Source organism: Syzygium oleosum, unplaced genomic scaffold, assembly GCF_021117445.2.
Source record: "Syzygium oleosum isolate NSW1041296 unplaced genomic scaffold, Sole_v2.1 Sole_v2.13, whole genome shotgun sequence".
Classification (NCBI taxonomy): Eukaryota; Viridiplantae; Streptophyta; class Magnoliopsida; order Myrtales; family Myrtaceae; genus Syzygium; species Syzygium oleosum.
Window position 1 is genome coordinate 527,805 of NW_026607497.1, and position 22,328 is coordinate 550,132.

The 22,328-nt window shown below is 43.4% G+C and overlaps 4 protein-coding genes, 1 long non-coding RNA gene and 3 pseudogenes across 11 annotated transcripts; 3 read left to right on the forward strand and 5 right to left on the reverse strand.

The window, feature by feature from the left end:
- Positions 1-1,006: 1,006 nt before the first annotated feature.
- Positions 1,007-2,124, forward strand: LOC115666630 (probable glutathione S-transferase parC; annotated as a pseudogene).
- Positions 2,125-2,809: 685 nt separating this feature from the next.
- LOC115666631 (probable glutathione S-transferase) lies at positions 2,810-4,019 on the reverse strand. 3 transcript variants are annotated; one of them, XM_056317443.1, is made up of 3 exons: positions 3,743-4,019; positions 3,280-3,353; positions 2,810-3,194 (listed from the first exon to the last, which is right to left on the reverse strand). In XM_056317443.1, exons 1-3 carry the CDS (start codon positions 3,975-3,977, stop codon positions 2,859-2,861), a joined length of 645 nt encoding a protein of 214 aa, XP_056173418.1. In that variant the 5' UTR covers positions 3,978-4,019; the 3' UTR covers positions 2,810-2,858. The 3 variants fall into 3 exon arrangements, with proteins under 3 accessions (XP_056173418.1, XP_056173417.1, XP_030444188.1); XM_056317442.1 differs by having other exon boundaries at positions 3,740-4,019; XM_030588328.2 differs by having other exon boundaries at positions 3,280-3,361; positions 3,736-4,019.
- Positions 4,020-5,861: 1,842 nt separating this feature from the next.
- On the forward strand, positions 5,862-7,201 carry LOC115666633 (probable glutathione S-transferase; annotated as a pseudogene).
- Positions 7,202-8,109: 908 nt separating this feature from the next.
- LOC130139674 (probable glutathione S-transferase) lies at positions 8,110-9,195 on the reverse strand (annotated as a pseudogene).
- Positions 8,928-10,254, forward strand: LOC130139765 (uncharacterized). Its single transcript, XM_056317444.1, has 2 exons — positions 8,928-9,653; positions 9,835-10,254. The coding sequence occupies exons 1-2, from the start codon at positions 9,473-9,475 to the stop codon at positions 10,161-10,163; spliced, it is 510 nt and encodes a 169-aa protein (XP_056173419.1). The 5' UTR covers positions 8,928-9,472; the 3' UTR covers positions 10,164-10,254.
- A 457-nt stretch (positions 10,255-10,711) lies between these two features.
- On the reverse strand, positions 10,712-12,487 carry LOC130139766 (uncharacterized). 5 transcript variants are annotated; one of them, XR_008817860.1, is made up of 5 exons: positions 12,285-12,487; positions 11,887-12,037; positions 11,478-11,776; positions 11,312-11,404; positions 10,712-11,072 (listed from the first exon to the last, which is right to left on the reverse strand). It is a non-coding gene; the product is annotated as an uncharacterized LOC130139766 (long non-coding RNA). The 5 variants fall into 5 exon arrangements; XR_008817858.1 differs by having other exon boundaries at positions 10,712-11,066; positions 11,312-11,446; positions 11,520-11,776; positions 12,285-12,486; XR_008817857.1 differs by having other exon boundaries at positions 11,312-11,446; positions 11,520-11,776; positions 12,285-12,486.
- A 1,536-nt stretch (positions 12,488-14,023) lies between these two features.
- Positions 14,024-15,039, reverse strand: LOC130139762 (glutathione S-transferase U19-like). The gene is made up of 2 exons (XM_056317439.1): positions 14,632-15,039; positions 14,024-14,551 (listed from the first exon to the last, which is right to left on the reverse strand). Exons 1-2 carry the CDS (start codon positions 14,944-14,946, stop codon positions 14,207-14,209), a joined length of 660 nt encoding a protein of 219 aa, XP_056173414.1. The 5' UTR covers positions 14,947-15,039; the 3' UTR covers positions 14,024-14,206.
- A 1,740-nt stretch (positions 15,040-16,779) lies between these two features.
- Positions 16,780-18,096, reverse strand: LOC115681172 (probable glutathione S-transferase). The gene is made up of 3 exons (XM_030605016.2): positions 17,763-18,096; positions 17,300-17,373; positions 16,780-17,220 (listed from the first exon to the last, which is right to left on the reverse strand). The coding sequence occupies exons 1-3, from the start codon at positions 17,995-17,997 to the stop codon at positions 16,780-16,782; spliced, it is 750 nt and encodes a 249-aa protein (XP_030460876.1). The 5' UTR covers positions 17,998-18,096.
- Between the last annotated feature and the right edge of the window lie 4,232 nt (positions 18,097-22,328).

The following is a 22,328-nucleotide window of genomic DNA, read 5'->3' on the forward strand; positions in this document are numbered from 1 at the left end:
GGCGAGGGCGGCCTCGCTCGTCGCCGGCGAGGGTCACCTCGCCCAGATCTGGCAAGGCCGCCCCTCGCCCATGGCCGGCGAGGGGCGGCCTCGCCTGTCGCCGGCGAGGGTCGCCTTGCCCAGTTTGGCGAGGCCGTCCCTCACCGGCCATGGGCGAGGCGGCCTCGCCGGTCGCCGGCGAGGGCGGCCTCGCCCATGGCCGGCGAGGGCGGCCTCGCTGTCGCCGGCGAAGGTCGCTCGCCCGGATCTGGCGAGGCCGCCTCGCCGGCCATGGGCAAGGCCACCCTCGCCCAGCCCTTCCCGGGCTTCGCCGGTGGCCGGGTCGGCCACCGGCAACCGGCCGGCGAGGGGAGAAAAGAAAGGAAAAAGGAAAGAAGAGGAAAAAAAAAGGGAAAAAAATTATTTAAAATAAAAAATGCTGACTGTACACACTGACTCATCCTCCGGCGAGCCACGTCGGCGTCAAAAATTATTAAAAAATGCCACATCGGATTTCCGGCCAAATTGGCACTTAAGTGATCTCTTTTCCTCCGACTTGGCACCAAAATGTTCCGAAAAAAAGTTATGGCACCAAAATGTCATCCGTACACAACTTATGGCACTTGTAGTGTCCTTTTGCCAAAATTCGAGTGTGTTTGTATTTTCACGTTAGCTAGCTAAAAAAGTATCTTGTATAGCCAATGCATTCTATGCCATCAAGAAGTGAGGAAATTGTTTCAGAATTAGATCACAGATATTTAATTTAGTAAGAAACTAGTATTTTCCGAAAATGTGATGGACCAGTCATTATTTGCACAAAATACTTCCTATAGTTCCACGAAGATAAAACTAAAGTCTTGGAAATAAGCTGACAAACGAAAGAGGGCGTCAATACTTGGTTTGTTTACAAATATTACTCATCTCTCTTGTGTCGAGTGGTTGCTCGACAGTCAAGATTGTTGACTCTTTAACACGTCTATATTCTCTGCTTCGATTCTCAAGGGTCACAAGCACGATTTTGACGGCAATGGCCGATGAAGTGACCCTCCTGGACTCCTAGGCGAGCATGTTCGGGATGTGGTGTCAAGTAGCGCTGGCTGAGATGGGGGTCGAGTACAAAGAAGAGAACTTGTGGAACAAGAGCGAGCTCCACCTTCAGATGAACCAGGTCCACAAGAAAATACCCGTCCTAATCCACAACGGCAAGCCTGACTGCGAGTCCCTCATCATTGTGGAGTACATCGATGAGTCCTGGAGACAACATGCCCCTCTCTTGTCGTCCGATCCTTACGAGCGAGCCCGAGCTTGATTCTGGACTGATTACGTCCACAAGAAGGTATTAGCTCCTCTGTTTTGTCGTCATGTACATCTGTTAATGATTCTTCGATATGTGGACATTTACGTGATTTCTGATGGAGCAATCGATATTAGCTATTTAAATCTCATGCCGAATGCCGAAAAAGATCATCTGATCTCGCATATGGCTCCGTGCTTAAATTGTCATCATCAATTCACCATCATTTAGCCTTTGTATGGCTTTTCATTTAATATGCAGTGAAATTACAAATACGAACTGTAAGCAAAATGGCTCTCTACATTGACTACAAATGGTTGGACAGCCGAATTCTTGTAATTAATTCCACACATGATGGAAGTTGATGATGTTGCACGAACAATATGGAAGCAGGAAGTGCTAATGCTAACAGTCAGCTTGTGATGATTCTAATGATTCTTTCTGATCCGGTGCCGTGAGGAATAACCTATTATTATCTACAACTTTGCAGTTCTATGATCTCCGGAAGAAGGTGTGGATGACGAAAGGGGAAGAACAGGAGGCGGCAAAAGAAGGAATTCATTGAAAGCCTGAAACTGATAGAAAGCGAGCTCTGAGACGAGCCTTTCTTCGGGGGCAAGAAGTTCGGCTTCTTGGACATATCACTCATCGGCTTCTACTGCTGGCTGTACTCCTATGAGACGTTTGGGAACTTCAGCATCAAAGCGGAGTGTCCTAAGATCTTGTCGCAGGGCAAAAGATGTCACACCCTAAAGCCATCACGAATGGGGATGACATGGTCGTTCTTCCACCTAAAGGATGCAGCATCAAACCACTCAAAATCCAACTCCCAAAAGTGCCCTCGTCGATAAGGCTCTCCTAATACTCATCGCTAGCTGAAGAACCTTAAAAAGATTGGAAGGAATGAGGTGAACAACCACAGCTCGTATATACCAAATCTAGAATATAACAAACTTACAAGATCAAAATGAGTTATATATTAGTTCAACATAACATTTTCATCAATAATATCAAAACAAAGTCCATTGATCAATCTCAACAACTCATATATCAATGGTCTATTCCATTGATTAATCTCTTCAAACCACACGTCGATGGTCCATTCCATCGACTAATCTCAATCACATGTCAATGGTCCACTCCATTGAGCAAAATCAAATCACATGTCAATGGCACTCCATTGATCAAACTTGCGTTCAAATATCTAACCATGATCACGCGTAATGCCCCATGACAAAGCAACCAAGATTCGCCATTTAGGTAGGTTTCCACCTATATTGTCGGTGGCTCGGTCCAAAAGAATATTCTAACCTAGCATGCACATACACACAAACCTCAATCGGGTTCATAGCGATATTGAGCACCAAACCCACATCATCCAATACCAGAAATCAAATCCATAATCAATATCACCAATTGATTTCACAAAACAAAACACATGATTTTTTCTCAACTCCATTTATCAACCATGATACATTTCACAAGGCATTACTCAGAACATTTCAGAATCTAGCCTCGTCCATAGGAGAGGGGTTATTAAACGAAAGAGTAGTGAAATGAGCAATGATCAGGCTCAGAGAGTTGTTTATTGCGCCTGAAGCTTCTTCTTGAGCTCCAAGAGGAATTCATAGAGCTTGTATTGGTCAGGCAACGACTTGGCCACGCTCTCCCTCTGCATGCACCGCTTGGCCCATGCCACCAACTTGGGGCACTCCTCCACCATGCCGAAGTTGGCGAATGTCTCCAAAGCATAGAACCAGCTATAGAATGGTATTAGCGACACATCCACACACCCAAACCTCTCACCGCCAAAGCAAGCCTTGTCCCCGAGCTCTCCCTCAAACACCTTCAAGCACTCGATGTCCTTCTTCGCCGCCTCCTGCGCCTCCCCCGTCGACAGCCACACCCTTCGCCCCACCGACTACATTTGCACCATCATTTCATGTCTTGATGTTAAGCGCACTAAATAAGGAAATGTTCAAGAGATTAAGGCGTTGTTATCTTACCTTCTTGTCCACATAGTCGGCCCAGAACCTGGCACAGGCACGCTCATAAGGATCCGAAGGCAGGAGACGAGACTCTGTTGAGCTGTAGAGGCGTAACACTTGAAAGTGAAAGCCTCGATCATCGGTAACTATCGTCGGCAACTCTTGAAGGTGAACGACTTTAATTGGTAACTCTCAAGGAAAAACACTCAAGGAGAGGAGAGGAATAAACTATTTTATTATGACTTAATTTACTTTACAAATACTTCGACTAGACTTGCCTTTATATAGGCATAATACATGACTCTTGATATGACTCATAAATGACTATATATTTATCTGATATTAACTAGATATCGAAACACGAAAGGTCAAGACCAAATACAAACAATCACATTAACTAGTCATTGAAATACGAAAGGTCAAGAATAATCAAGAAAGATCTAGAGAGATAAGGCGGTGATATCTTCAATAGACTCACGACCCCAGGTCTCGTTGATGTACTGGACCATGATGAGGGACTCACAAACCGGCTTGCCATTGTGGATGAGGACAGGGATTTGATTGTGTAACGGGTTCATCTTCAAGAGTTGGAAGCTCTTGTTGCTCAGATCCTCCTCCCTCCATTCGAACTCCACGCCCTTCTCTCTCAGGGCAATCCTGGCCCTCATCCCGAATAGGCTCGGCCAAAAGTCCAACAATATCACTTCCTCCGCCATTGAATTGTCAGTACAAGCTCAAGCTTTTGTAATTTGAACTGAAGAACGCTTTCCGTGCTGAAATCAGGCTAAACGCAGGGTGCCGCTTATATAGAGGGAAAGAGAACATTGATGATGGGGCTTTCAGTTCGTTGCACTGTCGGAGAGGCCGCTTGATGCTGTCATTCCTCGCGCCACTCTCAAGTCCAAGTCTAGTCTCCATGCACGAGCCGATTAGGTCATGGCTTAGGTGCCCCATGAACGAGAAATATATACATATATTTTTATTATTATTATTATTAGTAGCTTAGACTGGTAGTTGCTTCCTTCTTTCCAGTGCTTCCAGTTCCTCTCGACTTCTTCATTTTCCATTTCTCAATTATTTATGTACTAAGATACAATCAGCTGGTCCTTGATTTCTTTGAAGCTGACATTTTCCAAATTTTTGGGAACATATAAGCCTCATAGCGTATTATCATCTTACGGACACAACCATGAACTCGACTCTATCCCCATATAAACTCTTCTAACCGTTTTTAACATCCGTATGTCGATTCTGACGGTACATTTCTCATTGATATCTTCAGCAGTAAGTAGTAGTAAGTTTTTGGAGAATTGCGAAGGACTGTGCAATGAGGTGCTTAGGATATGAATGGCATCCACTTTCGGTCATTTAACTCAAAACTTGCTCCAGAATCCTGCAAAACTAGTTCCTTTTCAAAAACCTTTCAGTGGTAAGAACCCGTCATCGATTCACTAAATGCCCCTTTATTCCAAGCTATGTCCCGTTTTAATTGAAAATGTAAACCGGAAGGAAAAGTTCTTCAAAAGTACCTAAGAAACACCACTTTAAAACAAAAATGCTAACTAGAGAACAGGGGATTTAAAAACTAATTTATTCTTATAAGAATAGTTACTCAATTGATCAATTGAATCAAAAACAAAGTATTGTGAAGTGTGTATCATAGAAAAACAGCAATAGTACAAAAAAAGGGCATTTAGTCTCTCCCCCAAAACTCTACTGCAAGAATGAAAACTGTAATATTTTGCTAGATGGACCGTTTGCTTGTCCATCTAATGATATTCAGGGGGATACCTCGCAATCGCTCGGTGGTGCATCGAGAAACACTTTCACGATGTCCAGGAAAATCCGCTGTCCAACCGACATGTAGCAGTTATAGAGCACCTATTCCCAAAATCAAAATCTAGTAATAAACATAAAGCAGCCTCAATAACTAATCACGGGATTTTGCCAGGAATAGTCATCCATCCCAAACAATAATACTGGAACAACGCTCGCAGACGCACCTACACGAGCACATAGAACCTCAAATGCAACATCTTAGTATTACAGTACTGTAACAAAAAGAAACTACTTCCACAAGAGGGGAGAGTCGACCGGCAATTTACTCAGAATGGGAAAGGTCAGCAGAACAATATCCTCAAGGTAGGGGCCGGCCACATTTTAATGGAAAAATTTTAAGCATCCTCAAAATGAGGACCGTTTACGGTCAAAAAGCCTATTGTACAGGATGAATATTGAATAGAAGTGCAAATTCTCCGTCACTACCATCGTAAATATCCAGAACGCAAAATCTTGTCCAATCTGACTCAACTTCTATTTTCCAGATTAACGGTTCCTTCACCAACAAGAACACCAGATGTCCCCGTAGGCAGGTATCAACTGAACGTGACTTATCTGGTTGCCTGCACTAGCTGTCAAAAAAATGGTCTAGTATAGTAACACCCCTTAGTAATAACCCTTTGGTATCCACACGAATGGAAAGCCATTACCATCCGGTTTGGTATCCCTCTCATTTTCTACAAAATACTTCCTATCGTTCAACGAAGATAAAACTAAAGTCTTGGAAATAAGCAGACGAACGCCGTGTCGTATATGCAGCCATGGCCGATAAACAATTACCCCAAGCGAAAGAAGGCACCAATACTTGGTTTGTTTAGAAATGTTTCTCAGCTGTCTTGTGTCGTGGGGTTGCTCAGAAGTCACTATTGTTGGCTCCTTCACACGTCTATGTTCTCTGCTTCGATTGTCAAGGCTTAAATGCACGACTTTGAAGGCAATTGCCGATGAAGTGACCCTCCCGGACTCCTAGGCGAGCATGTTCGGTATCAGTCACTATTGTTGACTCCTTCACACGTCTGTGTTCTCTGCTTCGATTGTCGAGGCTTACATGCAAGACTTTGAAGGCAATTGCCGATGAAGTGACCCTGCTGGACTCCTGGGCGAGCATGTTCGGTATGAGGTGCCAAGTAGCGCTGGCCGAGAAAGGGGTCGAGTATGAGTCCAAGGAAGAGGACTTTTGGAACAAGAGAGAACTCCTCCTTCAGATGAACCCAGTCCACAACGGCAAGCCTGTTTGAGAGTCCCTCATCATTGTGGAGTACATCGATGAGTCCTGGAGCCAGCACGCCCCTCTCTTGCCGTCCGATCCTTACGAGCGAGCCCGAGCCAGATTCTGGGCTGATTACATCGACAATAAGGTATTAGTTCCTCTGTTTTATCGCTGTGTACATTTTTTAATGATTCTTCGATCTGTGGACATTTACGTGCGTTCTGATTGAGTAATCAATATTGGCGATTTAGATCTCGTGCAGAATGCAAAAAAATATCATCTGATCTCGCTGTCCATGGCTCGGTGCTTAAATCTTCATCAGCCATACACCGTCATTTAGTCTTTGTATGGCTTTTCATTTAATATGTAGGGAAATTGCATAGATGAAGGGTCAGCAAAATGGCTCTCTACATTGACTAGAAATGGTAGGACAGCCGAATTCTTGTAATTAATTCCACACATGATGGATATTGATGATGTTGCATGAATATGTAAGCAGGAAGTGCTAATACTAATAGTCAACTTGTGATGATTCTGATGATTCTTCCCGCTCTGGCGCCGTGAGGAAATAAATTATAATTATCTACAATTTTGCAGTTCTATGATCTCGGGAAGAAGGTGTGGGTGACAAAAGGGGAAGAACAGGGGGCGGCAAAGAAGGAATTCATTTAAAGCCGGAAACTAATAGAAAGTGAGCTCGGAGACGAGCCTTTCTTCAGGGGCAAGAAGTTCGGCTTCTTGGACATCTCGTTCATCGGCTTCTACCGCTGGTTCTACTCCTACGAAACGTTTGGGAACTTCAGCATCAAAGCAGCGTATCCCGAGCTCGTTGCATGGGGCAAGAGGTGCATGGAGAAGGAGAGTGTGTCCAAATCTCTCCCCGACCCTTGAAAGGTGGATGGCGTGGTCTTGGAGCTGAACGAGGCGATGGGCGTAGAGTAGAGGACTTTGCTTCCTCTTTCGCTAGACCCTGTTTTCTTGTCTTCATGTTGGACTACCAGGTGAATCTGTCGCCCGGAAGTAAGGCATACTAGTTCATGTCCTGCTGAGGTAGTTATTTTAGTGGAAGGGAAGGTTCTGGTCAAGGTCATGGGTACATTACAGGTTTGCCAGCAACATCTTCCGTCTCAATTCGGCCTTCCTCTGTTTCTCAAGCTTCTCTGGATCCCGAGGCCTCCGAGTTTATAATCATATGCTCTCGTTGTTTGTCTTCAACTGGTTCATTACACAAAGTTTTAACTCTGCGTTGTTGGGGAGTCGTAATTAGATGGCCAAGTAACAAACCGCCCATTGACGAGTGTTTCGGTGACGATCCTCGAAGAAGAAAGAGATTCTTCAAGTTTCAATGCAAATTCCTCGGCATCTTAATCATCATCATCATCGTCATCATCATGATGTAGACCTCCACCAGTGTTGGCTTTGCTTTAAATTTATTCATAGAGGACGTCCATGTGATAAGAGTCCAACTGACATTCATTGTATGTGTCTCAAATATGTCGTGGGTGTCCTGTGCAGGCGCGGCGCAAGAGAGAAATAAGGAAGCATGCCATATTTTTAGCAATCCACGTGGAGGCGGCTTAGTAAGCCAAGTGAAATTCATTCATCGAGTGAACGCTCAACGCATACTAAATATATTTGTTGTCTTCTGGAGGATTTGTTATTGAAAATATTTTGAAAGAGGAGATATTCTCTCGTGAGACTACTACATGTAATTGACAACGGAATTGAACGATTTTCCTTGCTTAATTGACGTGCATGGTGCAAATAACGCAAAACATAATCAAACGGAATTCGTGAGATGATGTGTATTAGTTATATAGCTGATCCAGCAACACTAAAGTACAAAGAGGAAATCATAGTAAGTACAGAAGAGCTAGCCTCATCCAAAGAGAGGGGTCATTAACGAAAGAGTGATGAAATGAGCAACGATCAAACTCATAGGCTTGTTTGTCATGGCGCCTAAAGCTTTTTCTTGACCGCCAAGAAGAAGTGATAGAGCTTGGACTGGTCGGGCAACGACTTGGCCACGCTCTCCCTCTGCATGCAACGCCCGGCCCATGTCACCAACTTGGGGCACCCCTCCACGATGCTAAAGTTGGCCAATGTCTCCAAACCATAGACCCAGCTATAGAATGGTATCAGCGACACATCCACGTACCCGAACCTCTCGCCGCCAAAGTAAGCCTTGTCCCCGAGCTTTCCCTCCAACACCTTCAAGCACTCGACATACTCCTTCTTCGCCGCCTCCTGGGCCTCCCCTGTCGACAGCCACACCATTCGCGCCCCCAGAAATATCTGGACCGTCATTTGGTGTCTTGATATTAAGCGCACTTCATAAGGAAATGTCGGAAAGATTTAAGGCCTCGCTAAAAATCTTACCGTTTTCTCCACGTAGTCGACCCAGAACCTGGCATGGGCACGCTCGTAAGGATCCGATGGCAAGAGAGGAGACTCGCGACCTTAGGTCTCGTCAGTGTACTGGATTATGATGAGGGACTCGCAAACGGGCTTGCCGTCGTGGATTAGGACGGGGATTTGATTGTGTGTCGAGTTCATCTTCAAGAGCAGGGGGCTCTTGTTGCTCAGATCCTCCTCCCTCATATCGAACTCCACGCCTTGATGGTCTCTTCAATCCTTTTAAGATGGAAAATTTTAATTCTGAGTGGATTGAATTTGAACTTGTTATGGCTGTATGTCGCTGGACAAGTGTGTTTTGATGATCTCTTTCCAGTCTTGGTGTGCGTTCAAGTTTTTAATTGCTCGAACGTCCACTGTGCACCATGTGTTTGACAGAATGTTTGAACCAAGGTCCGATTTTGAGTCGCTTCGAATGCGTGGTGATCGGGTTCGCTTAATGATCTTTCACTAACGTTTTTTGCCGCCATGGTTCAATATGCTTTTTTTATCCTTTTTGAGTCCTGTCCGGTGCCTCCTCATGAACCGGGGACTCTTGAATACTGATTTTTTACGATACTTGACTGCACTTTACTGGTATTCCATTTTGTATGTTACGCATCATTCTGGATTCATAATCGAGGGTGGACGGTGGTCTGGCGACTTGCAGGTGTTAGACAGTGGTGAAATTTCTCATAGTGCTTGAGATGGTGGTCCAGAAGAACTCCCAGTAGTTCTGGCCGGGCACTTCTGGACAAATGTGTAGCGATGAGCTCAACTATAGTTCCTGACCAGCATCATCAGTCCAGCAGCCGATCCAGCCTCGGTTCTGATGGGGCTGCATCTCCTTATGCAGGAAGTGAAGATAGCCATTTTCGTAGAGCAAAAGACGAATTGCAATCAATGGTCAAAAGCCATTTGAAAAGCCTTTTGAGAGAAATTGATTTAGGTATGCGAGTTATATATATGTTCTACTAGATTTTTGGTCATATTATTATACATTTTTATGCTCTAGAATCCCGTGCTCGTTCTCTTTATGATGCTTTCTTTCAAGTGCTTATTGCATTTGTTTTTTCCCTGGTGCGCAAGGTGCCTTGCCTGTGAACTTATCGATATAATCGTTGATGCAGGTCATGGTGAGTTTAAGGAAATAGCGAGGTGTTCCACTCATACTGTATTGGCTGCTTGTGGCCTTGAGCACAGGAGGAGCGAGGTCTACACGATCCCTCTGCGATCCTTTTATTCCCGCATAGACAAAATGGCAACTGGACAGACAATTCTGATGAGAGGAGTTTGCTCAACATGTTTTGATGTTTTCGTTAGAGATGTAACCCAAAACATAATGTACACAAGACTACCATTGCGTTGGTTAAGCTTAGGTCTTTATGAATTGATAAACGTGGGCTGCCATTTTTTGCACGTCCATCCTTCTTTTTGGGGGGATTTAGATGAGAAGTAAGGGGATTTTTGTCCATACTGATAACTGTTCGTGGTTCCAAGAGGATCCATTTTTCTGTGATTACATCGATGATATTTATTTTTCAGTTGAAGGGGTCCTATTTTTGGAAGAGGTGGGTTAATCAAACTAAATAGTACTTCCTTTTTCTTCCCAGGCGGTTCTTCTCTCTCTTGTCCATCTAATTCAATTGCATAGGAGTGGCTAACTCACTTCTCAGAGAGTAAATTCGAACTCGAACCTAGTCAGAAGTTTAAATGTGGCATGGAATGTTCTCGTTCCTATACACTGTGATTTGGTCTTATTTTGGTCATTGGAAACAGAGGAAGATATCATCAAGCGAGACTAGCATTGACTGATGATATCTTTCCACTTCAATGAATATAACAATGCCTGGATGCGATGCCTGGTGCCGTGAAAATCCTACCCCAACTCCATTCCTATTACTTCCAAGTCCTAACTACAGTAAAATTTGGCGATTCTCACTCAATATTCGTTGCTTTTTCGATAGTGCTTTGATACGTTTATGAATAATACACGGTACATAGATGTAAAGAAAAGTTCTTCAATATCGTTACTTTTGAGAGGTCCAAGCATCACACAGGAGCTATGCACAGCATTGTTTCCTCAGGTCAAAACCGAAGTCGACAAGCAAAGAATTACATTTTAGCTTATAAACCTTATTCCCTTGCTTCCTATTTTAATACATCAGCAAACAACACATTCACCCCAGGCCAACCATAAAGATTGTAGGGGCGGATTCTCGGTCACGTAAGCTCCAGATCACCCGCCATTCTGCACCTACTCATAAATTATTGTCGATGACGGTGGATCATTATAGCTCACACAAATTCACATCTTTTTGCCCTCTCTTCATGATCCTTGTCCGCCAAAGGCGATGCTTGACTGTGGCTGGCACCAACAAAAGGCGCATATTAGAAATAAGAACACCACCCTCACAAGACAAGTGATGAAACGTTCAACCAAAATGTTGAGATTGTTACGCTAAGGCCTTTAACAGCAAAACAAATTCACCACAGAATTCAGCAGCCTATCTCTAACAGTAGTAAGAAATTGAAACATTCATGCTTTGCTTGTCATAAACACAAAAGATGCAGCCGGAAAAAAAAAAATTTCGCAGCAATACTCACCCCGTCCAACATGGCCATCAAAATGCTCGCTCCAACCAGGCAAATGCTTTCTAGCATTTTTCTTCCAAGCTTGTTCAAATTGAGGCAGCTCATCTAGATCGTCATGAGCTATATGAATGAACCATTTTTGGGAATCTGGCATTTAACAAACAAGAAAATTCAATACCTTCATTTAGGTTGTGCAGAGTCTGCATTATATCCACCTTACCATCAGAATTAAGCTTCCTAGTAATAGCATGCCCCTGCAGTAAGTATTGCTTCGAGTGTTGGATGACCACCCCATCAAAAGTGTTGGGGTGTTGGTCATCTCTCAAATATGCCCTTTACATAAACCATTCCTTTCTCACTGAGCTAAAGCTCCTTCCTCGTCTGCTCAACGATCTCCGATAGCGTCCGTCTTCCGCCACTATCATCTTTACCATAATTTGCTCCTTCCACGATGCCCGCATCCAATAGTGTGCTCCACTGCAAAATATCATATCAAGGGTTCAACATATTCACAGATGATTTTTGTTCTTCAGAAATGAGGAACGCTAGAAATCGGACTCTTCAAGGAAAAAACAATCTTCACTTACGCTAAGGGCCTCAATGCAATGATCCAAAACCAGTTGTTACCAATGTCCGGAACAGTTTGTAAGAACAAGGCCAACGCTAGTGAGGCTAATGCAGGAGCAGAATGTCAGCAATGCCGCTTGCCCTTGGCTCGGAGTCATCATCCCTTCAAACCTTCAAACGAGAGCACGAAGCAAATTAACTAGCAGCCCCTTCAGAACAGAGCATCATGCTTGGGTTTGCTTTCATTTGCAGTAACAATGGTGGCAAAAAAACCAGAAGGGCCCCATTTTGTACCGAACCCACCACCACCAAAGAGAAAAGTAAAAGAAAAAGACCAATCAAAACCGCTCAACGCGGGCACACAACAAAATGGATCGACGAAGAATCCAGGCGCGGGGGAAGAGGAGAAGAGGGGAACCTTGCTTGTGGCTGGCGCCTTTCTCGACGGTATGGCACTGAGCAGAGAGCGAAAGATCGCCGGAGGAGCAACAACGCCACGGAGGGAGCGCCGGAGCAACAAGGAAGCCGAGCCAAATTTGAGAGCGAAATCGCAGAGATTCAAAATAAATTTGAAAGCAAGAGAGGTAAGAGCAGTGGGTTTTCTTCTACAATGCGAAAACAAAGGAGAAGAAGAGAGAGAAGAACTAAATGCGTGCAAAGGAGAGAGAGAGAGAGAGGGGCTAGCATACAGGGCTAAGGAGAAATAATAAATATAATTGTTTTTGTGCAAAATTTTCATCCGGCCGAGCCGGTCCCGCAAGCGCCACGTGGACCACGTGGCGCTTCATGAGCGGTCTGGGATCACGCTGACTTGGCGGTCCCGGATCACCTGATATTTTCTCGGGAGGAGAGAGGCGGCTCAATGTCGTCATTGCTCGCGTCACTCTCAGGTCCAAGTCTGGGCTCCATCCCGGGGCTGATAAGGTATTGACTTAGGTGTCCCATGAACGACAAATATATTTCGTTTTCCATTTCTCATTGTTTATGTACCTAGACACAATCAGCTCGTCCTTGACTTTTTTTGTGGCTGACATTTTCCAAATTTTTGGAAACGGATAAGCCTCGGAACATACTATCATCCTATGGACACAAGGATGAACTCGACTCTATCCCCATATAAACTCTTAAAACTATCTTTAACATCCATATGCCGATTTTGGCGATACATTTCCCATTGATATCTTCAGCAGTAAGCAGTAAGTTTGCGGAGAAAATTGTAGAGGACTGTGCAATGAGGTGCTTAGGAACTGAATGGCATCCACTTTCAGTTATTTAACTCAAGACTTGTTCCAGAGTCCTGCAAAACTAGTTCCTTTTCAAAAATCTTTTAGTGGCAAGAACCCGTCATCGATTCACTGAATGCTCTTTTTCCAAGCAATGTCCTATTTTCATTGAAAATGTAAACCGGAAGGAAAAGTTCTTCAAAGATACCTAAGAAACACTACACGAAAACAAAAATGCTAACTAGAGAACAGGGGATTTAAAAATTATTCATTCTTATAAGAAAAGTCACTCGATTGACCAATTAAATCGGAAACAAAGTTTTGCGAAGTGTCTATCATAGAAAAATAGCAATAGTACCAAATAATTTCAAGAAAAATACCACCAAACAAGAAACATTCTCCCCTAAATCGCTTGGTAGTGCATCGAGAAACACTTTCACGATGCCTAGGTAAATCTATTGTCCAACTGACATATAGCAGTTACAAGATTTTGCCAGCAGCAGTCATCCATCCCAAACAATTATACTGGTACAACGCTCGCATACGCACCTACTCGAGCACATAGCACCTCAAATGCATTTTCATCATCATTTAGACCTCCTCCAGTGTTCGCTTCACTTTAAATTTCCTCATAGAAATTCATTGTATGTGTCTTAAATATATTGTGTGTGTCTATGCTCGCACGTGTGAGAGAGAAATAAAGAACCACGGCATATTTTTAGCCAGCCATGGGAGGCGGCTTGGTAACTTGAGTGAAATTCATTTTGTCGAGTGAATGCTCAACGTGTGCTAAATAGATTTGTTTTCTTTGAGAGGATTTGTCATCAAAAACATTTTGAAAGATGAGAAATTCTCTCGCAACACTACGTGTAATTGACGACCGGATTGATCAATTTCCATTGCTCATTTGACGTACACGGCGCAAATAATGTAGAACATAATACTAAACGGTACCGTACCGTGAGATGGTGTATATAGTTATTTAGCTGATCCAGAAGCACTGTGAAGTACAAAGAGGAAATCGTAGAAGTACCAAAAGAGCTAGCCTCTTCCATAGGAGAGGGGTTATTGAACGAAAGAGCGATGAGATGATCAATAGTCAGATTCATAGAGTTTTTTATTGTGCCTGAAGCTTCTTCGTGCGCTCCAAGAGGTATTCATAGAGCTTGTACTGGTCGGGCAACGACTTGGCCACGCTCTCCCTCTGCATGCAACGCTCGGCCCACGCCACTAACTTGGGGCACTCCTCCTTGATGCTGAAGTTGGCCAATACCTCCAAACCATAAAACCAGCTATAGAACGGTATCAGCGACACATCCACATACCCGAACCTCTCACCACCAAAGTAAGCCTTGTCCCCGAGCTCTCCCTCCATCACCTTCAAGCTCTCAATGTACTCCTTCTTCGCCGCCTCTTGGGCCTCCCCCGTCGATGGCCGCAACGTTCGCAGCGCCAGATATATCTGCATAGTCATTTCATGCCTTGATGTTAAGCATACTTATTAAGGAAATGTTCGAAATATTTAAGGCGTTGTTGTCTCACCTTCTTGTCCACGTAGTCGGCCCAGAACCTAGCACGGGCACGCTCGTAAGGATCTGAAGGCAGGAGAGGAGACTCGTGACCCCAGGTCTCATCGATGTACTGGACGATGATGAGGGACTCGCAAACGGGCTTGCCGCCGTGGATGAGGACGGGGATTTTCTTGTGGACCGGGTTCATCTTCAAGAGCAGGGGACTCTTGTTGCTCAGATCCTCCTCCCTCATATCAAACTCCACGCCCTTCTCTCTCAGGGCAATCCTGGCCCTCATCCCGAACATGCTCGGCCAAAAGTCCAACAATATCACTTCCTCCGCCATTGAATTGTCAGTACAAGCTGAAGCTCTTGCAATTTGAACAGAATTGAAGAATGCTTTTCGTGGTGAAATAAGGCTAAACGCAGGGTGCCACTTACATAGAGGGAAAGAGGACGTTGATGATGAGACTTTTTGTTCGTTGCACTGTGGGGAGAGGCTGCTTAATATCGTCATTGCGTGCGTCACTGTGAGGTCCAACTGTCCAAGTCTAGTCTGCATGCCCGAGCTGATTAGATCATGGCTTAGGTGTCACATGAACGAGAAATATATATTGTAATAGATGGGCCTAACAAGTACAAGCCCTTGTCTCCTAGAAGCCAAACTCAGCCCATCTTTCTTTCCTCCTCTAGATGATTCACGCGAGCGGCGGACAAAACAAAAAAATTTAAATAGAAAGAGCACGTCCGTGAAGAGAGGAAAAGCGGAAAAGAGAGAAAATTTTCTATGTCCCAACAACCCGAATCAACTCCGAATTGCAATGCCGGGTAAATATTCAAGTCTATTATTCGTATAACCGAAGTAAGTTTTGAAGTTAGGTCGTAAATCTGAAGTTATGTCAATTTTAAACTGAAATTCGATGGAGGAGTTGTCGAGTTATGGATATATATAATATATATATAATAGTTTAGAGCAATGCGAAGCTGTGGGATTTGACGAAAATCGATTTTGAAGTACGATTTAATCGAAATGAATTTCTAAAGTTTCATGTGCGAGTTACGCGTAATGGACAATACACGTAATGGGCAAAGTTGAACGTTTGTTATAAACGAGTTTCTTCGTCAGTGTGTGGAATTCGTTTTATTGACAATTAAGCATAGTTTAGTCGAGTCATTCATTAGAGTAGTGTATTACTTGGTTTTTATATCATTTTTTGATTAATTGATAGGAATGCGGGTGCATCGGCTTGAGTAACCATTGTAAGTTGGTTTTCGGCTTTTCCGGATGAATTGTACTATCTCTTCATGAATTTACAAGATCATATCTTGAAAGTGGTAGAGATTTAATATAGTATGAGTTATGAAAGAGCATATTTCTTGCATAAATTTGATCGAACTTTTAGTACATTTTTAGTCGGTTGAAAAGGCATTAGAAAGCCTTATTTGAAATAGTTTGAAACGATCATTTGTGAATGTTTTGATTAATTGCTTTGTGAAGGGAATTCCCAAAAGCTATACGTATTGATTTGTTAAATACTTTATGAAATGTATTGAAAGGTTATATGATTCGGGTTGTGAATGAGTTATGGATTTGTTTTGTGGGTATTGGAGAATGATATTGGGGATTATGCTCATATCGTTATGATTAGAACCCATTGAGAGGGTAAGTATGCATATTGTTATCAAGATGTCCTTCTGGGTCAAACCAGATATAGGTAGAGACCTAATCAAGGGGGTAAACTTGATTGCCTTTGACAAGGTTATTAAGCGTGACTATATTTAGAATAGACCATTGAATTTGAGATTGTTGATTGATCATATATGTAAAAAGTTTTGATGAAAAGATATCATTCACTTTTGATATTTTGCATATATTTTATTATGGATTTAGAATTGGTGATTTGTGATATTAGTTTATGAAGATACATAGTGAATGTTCGATCTGCTTAGAAGAGATGTATTACTCACTGAACTGTGATTGATCATTCCATTCATCTTACTTACTTTTCAAGTTTTTCAGCGAGTCGTAAGTACGATAAGAGCATTATTGTTATCAGGAATACAATTTGATAGTGGGAATTTTTTGGTATGAGTTGCATATCACTATGTTGAACTTCTAAGTTAGCTCTTTGTTGGAGTTGTATATATCTTCTCGATGGATTATGGAAACTCCAATCCTTTAACCAAAGGACTTTTTATCAAATATATATATTAATGTATATGTTTCAATATCAAATCGAGTTATGGTTATCTTTGAGCAACCATATCGCTCAGCTTCTACTGCTGGTTCTACTACTACGAGACGTTTGGGAACTTCAACATCGAAGCAGAGTGTCCCAAGCAGAAGTTTGGCCACGCTCTCCCTCTGCATGCACCGCTTGGCCCATGCCACCAACTTGGGGCACTCCTCCACCATGCCGAAGTTGGCGAATGTCTCCAAAGCATAGAACCAGCTATAGAACGGTATTAGCGACACATCCACACACCCAAACCTCTCACCGCCAAAGTAAGCCTTGTCCCCGAGCTCTCCCTCCAACACCTTCAAGCATTCGATGTCCTTCTTCGCCGCCTCCTGCGCCTCCCCCGTCGACAGCCACGCCCTTCGCCCCACCGAGTACATCTGCACCATCATTTCATGTCTTGATGTTAAGCGCACTAACTAAGGAAATGTTCAAGAGATTAAGGCGTTGTTGTCTTACCTTCTTGTCCACATAGTCGGCCCAGAACCTGGCACAGGCACGCTCATAAGGATCCGAAGGCAGGAGAGGAGACTCTGTTGAGCTTTAGAGGTGTAACACTTGAAAGTGAAAGCCTCGATCGTCGGTAACTATCGTCGGCAACTCTTGAAGGTGAACGACTTTAATTGGTAACTCTCAAGGAAAAACACTCAAGGAGAGGAGAGGAATAAACTATTTTATTATGACTTGATTCACTTTACAAATACTTTGACTAGACTTGCCTTTATATAGGCATAATACATGACTCTTGATATGACTCATAAATGACTATATATTTATCTGATATTAACTAGATATCGAAACACGAAAGGTCAAGACCAAATATAAACAATCACATTAACTAGTCATTGAAATACGAAAGGTCAAGAATAATCAAGAAAGATATAGAGAGATAAGGTGGTGATATCTTCAATAGACTCACAACCCCAGGTCTCGTTGATGTACTGGACCATGATGAGGGACTCACAAACCGGCTTGCCATTGTGGATGAGGACAAGGATTTGATTGTGTAACGGGTTCATCTTCAAGAGTTGGAAGCTCTTGTTGCTCAGATCCTCCTCCCTCGGATTGAACTCCACGCCCTTCTCTCTCAGGGCAATCCTGGCCCTCATCCCGAACAGGCTCGACCAAAAGTCCAACAATATCACTTCCTCCGCCATTGAATTGTCAGTACAAGCTCAAGCTTTTGTAATTTGAACTGAAGAACGCTTTCCGTGCTGAAATCAGGCTAAACGCAGGGTGCCGCTTATATAGAGGGAAAGAGAACGTTGATGATAGGGCTTTCAGTTCGTTGCACTGTCGGAGAGGCCGCCTGATGCTGTCATTCCTCGCGCCACTCTCAAGTCCAAGTCTAGTCTCCATGCCCGAGCCGATTAGGTCATGGCTTAGGTGTCCCATGAACGAGAAATATATATATATTATTATTATTATTATTATTAGCTCAGACCGGTAGTTGCTTCCTTCTTTCCAGTGCTTCCAGTTCCTCTCGACTTCTTCATTTTCCATTTCTCAATTATTTATGTACTAAGATACAATCAGCTGGTCCTTGATTTCTTTGAAGCTGACATTTTCCAAATTTTTGGAAACATATAAGCCTCGTAGCGTATTATCATCTTACGGACACAACCATGAACTCGACTCTATCCCCATATAAACTCTTCTAACCGTTGTTAACATCCGTATGTCGATTCTGACGGTACATTTCTCATTGATATCTTCAGCAGTAAGTAGTAGTAAGTTTTTGGAGAAAATTGCGAAGGACTGTGCAATGAGGTGCTTAGGATATGAATGGCATCCACTTTCGATCATTTAACTCAAGACTTGCTCCAGAATCCTGCAAAACTAGTTCCTTTTCAAAAACCTTTCAGTGGTAAGAACCCGTCATCGATTCACTAAATGCCCCTTTTTTTCCAAGCTATGTCCTGTTTTAATTGAAAATGTAAACCGGAAGGAAAAGTTCTTCAAAAGTACCTAAGAAACACCACATTAAAACAAAAATGCTAACTAGAGAACAGGGGATTTAAAAACTAATTTATTCTTATAAGAATAGTTACTCAATTGATCAATTGAATCAAAAACAAAGTATTGTGAAGTGTGTATCATAGAAAAACAGCAATAGTACGAAAAAAGGGCATTTAGTCTCTCCCCCAAAACTCTACTGCAAAAAAGAAAACTGTAATATTTTGCTAGATGGACCATTTGGTTGTCCATCTAATGATATTCAGGGGGATACCTCGCAATCGCTCGGTGGTCAATCGAGAAACACTTTCATGATGCCTAGGCAAATCCGCTATCCAACCGACATGTAGCAGTTACAGAGCACCTATTCCCAAAATCAAAATCTAGTAATAAACATAAAGCAGCCTCAATAACTAATCATGGGATTTTGCCAGGAATAGTCATCCATCCCAAACAATAATACTGGAACAACGCTCGCAGACGCGCCTACACGAGCACATAGAACCTCAAATGCAACATCTTAGTATTACAGTACTGTAACAAAAAGAAACTACTTCCACAAGAGGGGAGAGTCGACCGGCAATTTACTCAGAATGGGAAAGGTCAGCAGAACAATATCCTCAAGGTAGGGGCCTGTTGGAGTTGGCGAATACTTCAGGGACCCTTGTTTCTCACACGGGGTACGCCCACGTGAGTTTAGGGAAACTGAAGTGTTATCCGACGACATGTGACCCCTGAGTGCGGAATGCGGGGGTTCGGGGGCAGCGCCCCCGAAACCTCAACGGGTTTGGGCTGGCCCGTATGGTGCGAGATTAAGAGATTTCGTATAGGTTTAGGTTTTGGGCCCGTTTGGGGCACATATATATTTTGCTCGTTTTTCTGATCATTGTAACGAGTTGAGTGGCTGTAAACCGAAAATATAGTGAAATCTCTTTGCAGGACGTAGCCCTATTCGAGGGTGAACCTAGGTAAATTCGTGCATCGTCTATTTTCTCTGATTTCTGCGTGATCGTTCTGTTTCGGTTCTCGATACGTCCCTTCAATTGGTATCAGAGCCGGAGTTGTTCAAGGAATTAGGGTTTATTTGAGATGTCAGGAGGATCATGAATTGAGATAGAAAAATTCGATGGGACGCGATTTGATCTGTGGAAGATGAAGATGGAGGATCTTCTTTGTGATCGAGATCTTTGGTCGGCAATCGAAACGAAAAGGCCTGTTGCTGCGCAACCTGATGTCGTGATAGGCAAGGAAGTGGTGAAGGAAGGGGATTCAACTTCCAAACCGGCAGATCCGAAGGAGATTGAAGACTGGAATCGGATTGATCGGAAAGCAAAGGGTTTGATTCGGCTTTGTCTCGCAGACTCGATTCTGACAAACGTGATGGGGGAACCTACAGCCAGGGACCTATGGCAGAAACTGGAGTCGCTGTATCAAAGTAAGTCGTTGGTTAATAAGCTGTTTTTGAGGAAAAAGCTGTATAATCTTCGGATGCATGAGGGCGACTCGTTTTCTGCACATATGTATAACTTTAACACATTGATTAGTCAACTCGTATCAATCGGTGTTAAGTTCCAGGATGATGATAAGGCAATAACACTGCTCTATTCCCTGCCGGATTCATGGGATAACCTGATTGTGGTGATCGGTGGTAGGGATAAGGAATTATCGTATGAAAGTGTGTGTTCTGCCTTGTTATCTGAAGAGACACGAAGAAAGGGATCGGGAAATTCCGGTAAAGAGGCATTGGCGGCTAGGGGAAGGCCACCAGAGAAGACTCTGAATCAGAGAGGGTCCAGATCCAAATCTCGTGGGCGATCGAAGAGTAGGGAGAGGAGGGTACAGTGCTATAAATGTCAAGAGTGGGGCCATGTGAAGCGGGACTGTAAAAACAAGCCAGTTTTTAAGAAAGAAGCTGAATCATCCTCGGGTAAAAAGGAGGTCGATGCAGGAGATATGTATTTGGCTGTTGCGTGTATGGCGCAGTCAGACAAGGATATATGGTTGATCGATACGGGTGCTTCATACCACATGACGCCTCATAGACACTGATTTTGTGAATATGAGCAATATAATGGTGGGGATGTCATGCTCGGAGATGATACTGCAGTTCAAATTGTCGGGCGTGGCAGGGTGAAGCTGAGGATGAGTTTTGGCACGGTGAAGACTATTCTAGACGTGATGCACATACCCTTGATGAGTAGAAATTTGTTATCGGTCGGTACAATGGTTGATTCGGGGGTTATTTTTAGTTGTGATAAGGACTCATGCAAGATGACTCGAGGTTCTATTGTGATTGCACGAGGAGTCCGTTACGGGACATTATACAAGCTGCTCGGGGAAACAGTGACTGTTGGTAGCGGGTTTGTTTCTGAAGAGGCCAAGGAAGATGGACATGATACGTCCATGTTGTGGCATCAGAGGTTAGGGCATATCGGTGAAAAGGAACTGTCTACCTTAGCTTCAAGTCAGATGGTAGAAGGAGTTCCAAAATGCTCTGTGGGTTTCGGGTTCTGTGAACACTGTCTCCATGGAAAACAGAACCGAGTTAGCTTCCAACACACTGGTACAAGAGCAACTGAGGTTCTCGACCTGATTCACAGCGATGTCTTTGGACCTACTCTGACTCCATCTATTGGAGGATCCAGGTACTATGTATCGTTCATAGATAATTTTTCGAGATATAGTTGGATTTATTTTATTAAAAGTAAATCAGATGTATTCGAGAAATTTCGAGAATTTAAGGTTTTGGTTGAAAACCAATTGGGCAGGAAAATCAAGGTCCTTCGTACAGATAACGGAGGTGAATTCTGTTCGGATAAGTTCGAGCAATTTTGTGTGGATAATGGTATTGCAAGGCAGAAGACGACTCCATATATGCCTCAACAAAATAGGGTAGCCGAAAGATTAAATCGGTCACTCATAGAAAAGGCAAGATGCATGCTGAGTTGGGCAGGTTTGGGGCCAAAATTTTGGGCAGAAACTGTAGCCACAACCAGTTATTTGAAGAACCGATCACCGACCTCATCAGTGAAGGATCGTACACCATATGAGGCAGTGTTTGGGAAGAAGCCGAATTTGTCGCATGTTCGGGTGTTCGGGTGTGACGCATATGTTCATGTACCCAAGGAGAAGCGGGGTAAGCTTGACAACAAGTCTGAGAAGAACATATTTGTCGAATACAATGAAGGGGTCAAGGGCTATAAGCTGTGGAATTCAGAATCAAAAATCATTGTATACAACAGGGATGTTGTCTTTCGTGAATCACAACCCCAGGTTGGCACACAGAAAGGTGATGAGCCCAAGAAAGTGGTAGTGCTTGAAGAAAGTCCTAAAACTGAAACTGTGGAGATGGTTCCACAAGGCACACTAGTAGAGTCTGATTCTGAATCGGAGCAAGGGGACTCGGTTAATGAAGTCGAGGATGCAGATTAAGATGAAGACCCGGATACAGATAGCATGCCGACTCTCAGGAGATCGACGCGGGAAAGAAAGGTACCACTTCGATACTCACTTAGTGCTTTGAGTACGTTTC